Source organism: Ptychodera flava, chromosome 3 (genome assembly GCF_041260155.1).
Source record: "Ptychodera flava strain L36383 chromosome 3, AS_Pfla_20210202, whole genome shotgun sequence".
Taxonomy (NCBI): domain Eukaryota; kingdom Metazoa; phylum Hemichordata; class Enteropneusta; family Ptychoderidae; genus Ptychodera; species Ptychodera flava.
Window position 1 is genome coordinate 22494767 of NC_091930.1, and position 10729 is coordinate 22505495.

Genomic DNA, 10729 nt, shown 5'->3' on the forward strand with positions numbered 1-10729 from the left:
ATTGATTGAAAATGTGCTTGATATGACAGAATACAGGCCGATGTAGTCAAGATTGAGATTTAGTATATCCAAATGATAGTTGTAGAGGAAAAGAGTACTGTATTTCATACGTAATGTGTACATAACAAAAATTAACGATAATTTTATGTATATGTATATATATATATATATATATATATATATAATATATATATATATATATATATATATATATATATATATATATATATATATATATATATATATATATATATATATATATATATATATATATATATAATATATATATATATATAGCAGAATGTCCCACCATTATCAGATTATTATAGTTTATTTGCGATACTTCTACATTGATACAACATCTCAAAAGTTCAACTTTCTACAATGACGTTGTACACCACAGTCAAACAGATTTGGCTACTCAGTGTAGACCGTACGCCTGTGTGTCGCGCTCGTAGTTACGGCAATACGAGTTGAGGTACAAGTCTTGATCGTAATGCTTTTAGTAACTGAAGCTAACACACCAAGATGTTGATTTTAGTACCACTTTAAATTTTTATTACGAGATGGCAAACGTGACGTTCGACGTCTCGAAGTTTAAGTCGTCAGTGTACATTCTAAAGTTATATTATACGTTTAAAAACTACATAACTACGAAATATCATTATTATACAATGTTCATCACATTGAAAATTAGGTCAGTCTTTGGTTGTTTCTTAGGATTAAACCTTGGAATTGCTGTCTTTTAGTTTTGACTAATAATTAATAAAAAGTGTGACGTTATCTCCTATATCCTTCTCACAAGATCTTGAAGCCACTTTCACACGCCTCAGTCCCGTGAGGGACGCTTCGAGATAAGTTGCTTAAAGGGGGTTACAAAAGTCTAAGAGTATCTCCATCTCTGAGTCTATGCAAAAAGTGCAAGTGCAAGATGTAAAGTGAAGAAGTGCCAAGTGTCTAGATAGTATACAGGTTAAATCATTTCCCAGAATGCATATTGTGGTGACATTGGTGTAATCACTTAAAGATAAACCGGCACAAGCAAAGGGGAGGAAGATCGCTTCCATCTAAGTGCATTATATTTTGTCAGACGGGATGATCAGATCTGTCAAAAGATAACGTGGTTGTCCAGCCTCGAAGCCCGTCCATTGCTAATGACTTGAGTTGTTTTTGAAACAATACCATCACTAAACGGAAAGCAACCACTTGCTTTAAGGTCAAGGAAATAAACAAGTGATATCATCCTAAGGATGTGATTTCGTGTGACGTCACTGTCACACTCATTGTCAATCATCAAAACTAAATCAAAAAGACTAAAATAATAAAAATCATTGGGTGATGTTACACCTCCCGACCAAGATCGAAAAACGTCTTTGCTCGATCTCCAAATCAAAATTAACAAAAAAGTTAAAACAAAATAAGCAACAAAGTCAAATATCATAAGAATTTTCTGTGAGTAATCAATTAACACTGGTATTTCAGAACACTATGCATAAATTCGCAATCCTTTCTTAGAATTCGCAATAGTTCGATAATTAATCGGTTATAAGTTCAATGTTGTCAATGATTTCAAATGATGATTAACATGCAATATTACAGAGTGAGATCTTTCGGATCAATTACATCGTCATTATTGATTGTTTTAGTAACGTTATCTCTCATAGCTGGGTTGTATTCTCTTTTATCATGAGCCCAATTTAATAAATAAAGATAACATAACATAACATATCATTTCATTGGCAAGCAGCTACTGACATAGTAAAGGAGTTGCGCTTTCTTCATATCTCCAGTCTTTTGGCTGCCATCTCTGCTACCTTCTTACGAGGGATTTTGCCGGTCTCTGTGGCAGGGAAGCTATCAAAGAAAAGAATATGTTTTGGAATGAGACGTTCGTGTACCGTTTCCTTCAAGATGCCCATTATTTCTTCTTCCGTACACACAACGCCCGGTCGTAGTACCACACACATACATACCTCATTCACAAATTTCTCGTCTGGAATAGCGACTGCTTGACACTGTTTTACTTTAGAATGACCAACTAGATGCCTTTCTATTTCTATGGGATAGATTTTCAAGGCGCTTTTCTTGATGCAGTCATCTTTTCTTCCAAGATGTCTGATTCTGCCGTCATCCAGCATGACTCCAACATCTCCAGTCTTAAACCATCCTAATGGAGTTTTTGCAGCTGATGTCTTCTCCTCGTCGTCATGGTAGTGCATGAATACGTTAGGGCCGCGGACGCAGATTTCTCCCTCGGTGTTGACCGGTACAATGTGGAAGTTTTCATCAACCACTTTAATTTCTGAATTCGAAAAAGGCCGACCAACAGTCTGGACACGTCCATCGACAGGGTCGGTAGGAAGGTGAGACGTCACAAGTAATGCTTCTGTCATCCCAAATGTATTTTGTATATTTGGAGTCAGTACTTTCTTTGATTTATCAAGAACGGGCTTAGGTATAATATTTCCACCGATGAGTGCTAATTTCAAAGAGAAAAAGTCTTCGTTCTCAGCGAGATTGATAATTTCAAAGACATGAGACGGATAGAGAACTGTAGAAGTACAACGTTCCTTCTGCAATGTATATCGAACAGTCTGCACATCAACTGATTCGGGGAAAACTAGTCTGTCTCCAATCGTTAACATTGGTGCAATCAAGGCGTCAGCTGAAACTGAATACATGTTGACTACACAGAGATGACAGCCTGTGTTCTCGTCATTTAAGCGTGCATGGATTTCGGACACAGAAATTGATGATTCGACGAGGGCGCTGTGAGAGTGAACGACAGCCTTCCATTCTCCAGTACTACCAGAAGTAAAGTATATTACAGCAGGGTCGTCTGGCTGGATTTGGTTTTCCAAGCTTTGCAGCTCAGTTCCTCCCTTCGAGTCACCCGAGCAAATAATTCTTCTTAGGAAAAGGCAAGCCCCCTTGTTTTCCATTGAATCGATATTGATGAAGCAACGAACATTTGGAAAAGGCTGAAGACAACATGGGACACTGGCTTCTTCAACATCTGGAACCAATTTTCGGATAGACACTAAAGCATCGTTGTCAATGACCAGCGCAGAGCAGCCAACTTTGTTTATTTGCTGTCCCAGTTGATCGGCTTTTAGGTAAGAAAAATATCTGACGGCGACAAGGCCTGCCTTTACAGCTCCCAAGTAAGCCACGATGAACTCATATCTTCTGCCAACAACTATTCCTAACTTTTCACCTTTCCGTAGTCCAAGTTTTATCAGCCCCTTGGCAAAGCCGTCGACTTGATGTCTCAGTTCCTGGAAGTTAATCCGTTTGACGTCACTATTCTTTGGGTAGTAAGTTATTGCTTCTCTTTCTGGATATCTGTCGCTGGTCATATCGAATACTTGACCAATGGTCTTGCCATAAAATCGTCGTTGACATGGCGTGTGACAATAACTGTACTTCAGTTTTGTGGTCGCTGCTAGAATTTGCGCTGCCATTGTCTGTCTCGAAGAGGTCCCTCAAGTATGAATGCTAAAAAGAAAGAGAACGTGGGTCTTGCTGACACTTTTGTATATATTACATAAACGATAAATATGCATTACCTAATTTTACATTCGAGCATAAACGACTTTACCGTGTACATGACATTTGAATTCGGTTTACTTTTCAACTTACGATGATGCGTCTCAAAAGTGTTTAACTCTCGCTCAAACTTTCCTCAGTGAAAGTTTTTAACCATTCTCTTATCAAAGCAGGAATAAAAAATCAGCGTCCCCTTACAAAATTCGTAATAGACAATTATCTAACATTTAACCATATTTTAAATTCAAAATGGCCCCCACGCCTGTGTTAACTGCATGGGGAATAAAAAATAACAAAGAATGCATACCAGCCACGTATAATACTGTTAATGCGAATTATTAATATCAAAATGTGTTGACGTATCCTTTATTCGCATAGAACTATTATTAATAACACGATTGGAACTAATTTGGGATAATTGGATGGTGAAGTAATGCCGATTTCATCTACAATTGTAATCTCATCTGCTTTTCTTTTTACGTTACACCCTTGTTTTTATGAGTAATTTGTAACATAGCAACATTCAGCTATAGTGCACCTAACACTTTTTAGAAATTTTAAAATACGAAAATCCTATTATCCCAAATTAGTTCTAATCATGTTTAATTTTTGGAGGAGGAGTGTGCCATTTAGTACATGGCATATCAGCGATTTTGTGCAATAATTTGTGTCATCAATTTGAATGCATATTGTGTTTTCTTATTTCCTACGGATATAATTCTCAGTCAGACTGGCCTTGAGCTCTCAGAAGTTTTATATAAACTCAGGAAAATCCGTCTAGATCTCATTGTTTGCTTGTTTGCTTAATTGGTTAGGTATGTTTTTGTTTTCGTTTTTGTTTAGCGTTTTTGTTTTTAGGGGGTTGCCAAACATATACAAACACGAATACCTAGTCACACAGTTTACAAAAAGTAAAATATCAACAACCTATAGATGATTGTACGATTTCCGTATTGGATGAGTTTTGCTCCGAACTTTCAGCTGACATGATGAGAGCGTATCTTTACTGAATCCCGTGCGAAATGAGGATTTGGGGCTTTACTGGTTTTAGTATACTTTGTACCGTTCGAACTCCAAAGCATAAACTGTCAAGAATCAAAAGCCTGCAATTTAATCAAAATACTGGCGTACTCAGTTTACATTGTACACAATTAATGGATCGAAATCGTGTTGGCGTCGAAATCAATAATAAAAAATGTCCATTCTATCTAATGTTTGTTGGCCTGTATGGCATATATCGTCTATATGAGGCCAACAGGAGTGTTTAATGCCGCGGTATACATGTATGTCTTTCCCATGGCGGTGCCCTGAGATCTGCACGTTTGAAACTGTGCTTGTGAAATTTGACTCCAAGCGGTGAATAGTCATTAGGTTATTTATAAAATAGTTGAATTACGCCCTCATACACCGTACACTTCGCCCTTCTCAGATTCCAGACTCAACATCCTCCCTAATATCTCCTCGAACATAAGTCCTTGTAAATAACTTTATATTAGACGGGTTTGGCTACACGTTTATCGTGAACGTGAACGCGTAGAAACCAGGTGCGCGTTGGCGTACACGTTCATGTGCAAAAAACCGTTTGGCTATTCGTTACGTCATCCGTTCGTCTGGCAAGCGCAAAATGATTCGACTCGGGTTAGGTCCCCGTTGTCTGTTTCCACATCACATAGATAACTCAATGGTTACCCGGTGGCCGTCTCATCGCGACAACTATGCGAATTGACGAAGAAATTTTACATAAAAATAACGCTGCGCGTCTCGGACAATACCGAAGTGTATGATGTACGAGGACATAAATCCCTGTAATTTGTGAATAATCTTAATATTATACACCTTTTTAAGTCGAATTTTACCTCAAAAAAGTCTACATCAAAACGTTTTCGGGATGCCCGTCCCGCACTGCACTGAGCGATCGCGAGCAAAATGAGAACGCGTTCAGCGCGTCCGCTAAGTGCACAGAACGAAATTTCAAACCCGCGCAGCGCATTGTATGTGTTAGAAATTGTAGATCAGCAGCAAACTTTCACTCGAATTAACAGGTTTTTGACTCACCGCTACTAACGTTGTGAAGTACTGAATGTTTAGAAGTATATTGTTTGTTAAAAATGTAAAATTATCTCTGCTTTTACCCCGCGCTGATGTAAAGGTGTTTTGTGGCCAAAAGTCAAATAGCGTCCAATAACACCAAAAGTTATTTTACTTCGCGTCAAAGTTATTGGACTCTAAGTCTTTTGATACCGAAACTTACTGTACGACGAAACTCCATAGGTTATAGACGCAGATGTATAATAATGTTGAGTATGTCACTATCCAACTAATAACGTACATGCATGATTCACAGTTTGTATCATGTTTCGCTATCGAAGAATGAGAATAATTTACACGATACGTGAAAACAGATTTGTCTCCACGTAAATACCCAACGCCGTCTCCGTGTACGTCGAGAACTAGACTCTCCACAGTCGCTGTGCCTTGTTTTGTGCGCGCCGCGATGAGCCTGCATTCGAAGACTACGCTTTGCATCTGTGGGAGGACGCGCTGCTAGACACAGCTGGTTCTTCATGTTCTTGCAAGGATATGAATATTCATCAGGGTAGTGACGTCAAAGAAACACCTACCTAACTGGGCTTAGAGAATATTATACCAGTAGCTAGTAGACCTTTATACGCGGTATGTTATTTGTATTTGGCTATTATGGTACTTGTCATTTGTTTTTGATAAACGGATGTGTGGAGTACTGTAAAGTACCCGGATTGGGCAGAAATCCGACCGGCCGCATGCAAGAACGACCAGACCCAGGGATTCGCGTCGCGTCTTTGAAGGACGCGCGCGTGTTCCAACCGAGAGGAAAGAACGCGAATCGCAGGGTCCCTGCCAGACTAGTCCACAGGGACGCGTTATTTTCCCAGCTGTGTCATTCGCACGCTGCAACCTCTTGCGAATTTGGGTACTATGAATAGTTGTACACACACTCTTACTCATAAGAAATCCAAGGGTGGACACCGAACTAGACCGTTAGGGAAAATCTACGGGTTATATGCCAACAAAACCAATAGTTATGGCCATTTCTTACGTCAAATAAATAATTTTTCCGGTAACATTACCAAATAGTGCGTTTGTCATTTGAAACGGAGTGTAATTTCGCTGCTTGAACGAAGGGAAAACTGCTCTGTATGCAAATTACAGGTCGCGATGTCACGATAGATTTCTCGAGTGCTGATTGGCTATGAAGTGCTGGCTTTCCTATGACGTAAGTACGTGCAACTACAAACATTGCAAACGACGTCCCAGTGTTTCAACCCGGAAGTATGGATCTCGCACAGTTTTCGACTGTTTCATGGCATTAAAGTAAGACATATGCGTACAACTAATTAAACCTAGTGCCTGTCTAACAATATGTGAAGTGTGGAATATCTTTTGGGTCATTTTTTTTCATATTTCAGTGATTTTTATCAAGGTTCGAGCGCGATTTGTACAAGGTAAGCTTAACGTACAGACCGTACGCGTTCCGATGAACCACGCACCAGCTGTCCAATGACAGTTTCCGTTTGAAATGATTGACGTACAGAGCAGTTTTCTTTCAGGTGTCCGGTTTGTGTCCACCCTTGGTGTTTTATATAAGAACAGTGGCAAGCACTTAATCTTGAAAATACTATTTTTATAATCAGACGGAAATATAAATATTCATTAATAATTGATATGTTATTGTGAACAAGCAAACACGGAAAACAAATGTTGTAAAAGATCGAGTCATAATGTTCGAAAATGGGTACTCATAGTACCAACATTCGTCATTCGAAAGATAACGCGTCCCTGTGGACTAGTCCAGAACGTTCGCACAAGTCGATGACATCATTGCAGAAATTCGTGACGTTACGCTCTAAAGTTCACGTAAAACGTGTAGCCAAACCTATTGTGAGACGGACGCAGACGACTAGAACCGACGCATCCAGAATTCGCAGAATTTTTGACGAGGATGAGGATGTTATAAAGTCTGATATATGGCAATGTTTCATGACGATAGCTCTCGTTTTCGGCTGTCTGATGAATCATCATATTTAAAACTTAACAATCGAATGTACATACCAGTCACAAAATATTTTTAGAGCTGTAGCAATACGACATGAGTGAAAAATACTGCTTCGGGATGAGACTCACTCGAGCTCCCTAGGGCAACATATGTGTGCTCCTAACCTCATGGCCAATCAGTATGTGTGCTATTAGGCTACATTCTTCATGTCGAACGTCGCTTGCCTTACTAGATCCATTAGTATTGTGTTGATGAAGTAGTGAGTCGCAAAATAATCTGTTGACTAAAAGTGATCTCTAACTATTTCAGCTTGATAGCTTCAGGAGTTCAACAACGATTGTCATATATTACATGCTTTGCAGAAAAGCCTTGGTTTTAAGAAAATCGTGCAAAAAGTGTTAGACCGAATAAAAATGACTTGCATACATCAATAAGCCATCGAAGATCAAATAAAGCACACGTTTGGTCATTTGCAATTAAAAAGTCCTTAATGATGAGTAAAAACTATGTAAGACTGACATTTCATAAAACCACTGAAGCAATACAATGACTTTGTACACTCGAGGCAGTTGACTTCCCCTCCTTATTCTATGTTTGACTAGTTCAATATGAAACACGACTAAAACGGTAAACCCATTTACGCATACCTCATTAGACTCGAAAGTTAAGAAGGTAATAATAGATAACCCTTCAGACGACAATATCTTATTGTTTGTAGCTCGGAGATGGCATACAGGGTTATTTTCATCTAAATGCACGCCAGTGTTTATGAAAAAGAACTTTTGCTTTTGATAATGGCTCTGATTCTACTCCTGGCATGAGGATGGCATCGCCCTTGGCATAGAAACGACTTTCCTTTTCATAGGAGCGATGATATTGAAACGACGAACACAACGTGACAATGAACTTCTTCAATTACTTCAATTACTGAGCTGTAAATAATGATGACCCTTTGCTGTTTACGACCAATACATGACGATTAATTTCTTTTTGTAAAATTCGTCAAAAGGTACAGGCAAAGTTTTAAAAAGTTTGCTTTTTGTAAACCATGAAGGTAAACTTCGCCTCGTTATGCTTGCAGATCCCGGTGGTACTACCACAGGAAATGTATACACGTAATATAACGCGTTATTAAGCTTTAGCCCATTAGCCTTGTATAGACTTTTGACCAAAAAAAACTGAAAAATGCAGTCTCTTGACCTTCGAACTATGACTCATGTCTTACCCTACTTATTGCATCGGCTATTACGTATACTTTGAACCGTGCTCCTTAAACCGTAGACGCTATCAATGCTCGGGTCTGTGACCTTTTTTGCTCATTTAAGTTTTTAATACACTAAGAGGGCAGAAGTTATCATTTAACATAGAAAAAACCGTCGGCGGCTCATAGAAATATGATTGAAAAGACGTCTTGTTATATTCGAGGTAGTAAGCATAAGTAGAAGTCTAGTTAGTCAGTTATAAAGTGGATACATGTTTATTTACTCGAACAGTAAGATATTTCATTTTTACCAGCTAAATCAGCGACACGATCGGGGCCGTAATAAACAAGCAACAGGGCCTATTTAGTTATCTCGCTGCGGCTCTGTGTCGATGCAAATCTGAGCCCAAACGATACGCCACAGCACGGCTTGCGTATTCACAGCTATAGACGATACTGGTTCACATAATATTTAAAGTTTGTAAAAATCCTTCCACAGATGTACATATTTTCAAGTGCGTTCCCGCTGCAAGATAACCCAACACACAAGCCACATATGTGCCTTATTATAGATATTTCAGATATATCGCTACCTGTCGTGTGCATTGAGACAAGTCGACATGAATTGCATCATTCTCTGAAAAATTTACAGTTTCTACATTTTCCTAAATCGTACAAAAATGTTGTTCAAACGTATAACGCTGCCAATGTTTTCACGAATGTTTGTCGAAATTTGCATGAAATATACTTCTGAAAAATTTACAGTTTGTACACTTACCTGTATCGCACCAAAATGTCGCTAAAACGTATAACACTGCTAATGTTTTCACGAATGTTTGTCAAAATTTGCATGAAATGCGTCACCTCTTTAGTCTGGCTCCCTACCCCCTTTCTGCCACTGCTGGCGCCACACTCACAAAGGGTCAGGTATGGGCCGCCATTTTCCCATTTTGATCAGAACCTTGACCAAAATGGTGTATGGTCACATGACTTCAGACAGATGATAAATCAACATAGCTGGGGCTGTCATAGCTGCTAAAAATACCAGTGAAGCTGAATACAACAACTTGTGTTGATTGTAGGGAAGCTGAATAACGGTTTAAGAAAACTTACGGCAGCGTCAGAAAATGAGACAAGGATTCGAACTTTGACTTTATATTAATGAGCCAAGTCATCTGACAAGATCATGTAATCAACACATATGTATTGTGGCAAGCTTGCTCTGAAGACGACGAATCATTGTACCTTGAAGTTATTTGCACAGATTCACTGTTAGGTCTCCGACACTGATCTTATATGATGACATTAAGTGGTCAAATGACGATTATCATTCTTGGTTTGTTTCTCAGACGTGACAGAATATCCCTCCTTTCGCACGTACGGCAAAGACTGATTTTTTTCAGTCAGTTTCGACATAAAATGCATTGTTCGAGAAAACTTGGAGGTAAAACTACTCCATGGGCATACAAAATATAAATTCGAATGGAAATAAATTCAATCAATCACTGCGCTTGTACTATCGACCAATGACAGCTATGCTTACGGTAGTCTATACTGGACCCTTTTCGTAATTGTAGCGCCAGTAGAAAGTGGGGCAGGGAAGCAGACTAGTCACCTCTTAAAGTTCACACAAGGGCTCGTTGCAGGCAAATTATCACTGTAGTACATCATTTGAATGAAGCGCTACCAGGCGGTGAAAGAGATGAACAGAGATATATTTTATTTGATCCGCAAATTAATTTATTTAATTGTTTGTTTGTTTGTTTGATTGTATTTCTCGGATTCTGCACTTGTCACATTTCGCAATTTCGGACCAACAACTGTTTTTGTCGCTACAGATTTCGGTCAAGCCATTCTCGAAAACTTCCAAATAACCCCTTCCTTACCACCTTAGTTAATTAACCTTTTACGTCGAAAATTCAAGCCAAGGGACTTTGTCTCACTAA

At 38.8% G+C, this 10729-nt stretch overlaps 1 protein-coding gene across 1 annotated transcript; it reads right to left on the bottom strand.

Moving 5' to 3' along the window:
* Positions 1-1732: 1732 nt before the first annotated feature.
* Positions 1733-3359, bottom strand: LOC139128359 (medium-chain acyl-CoA ligase ACSF2, mitochondrial-like). The gene has a single exon (XM_070694149.1). It carries the CDS (start codon positions 3357-3359, stop codon positions 1779-1781), a length of 1581 nt encoding a protein of 526 aa, XP_070550250.1. The 3' UTR covers positions 1733-1778.
* Positions 3360-10729: the final 7370 nt, after the last annotated feature.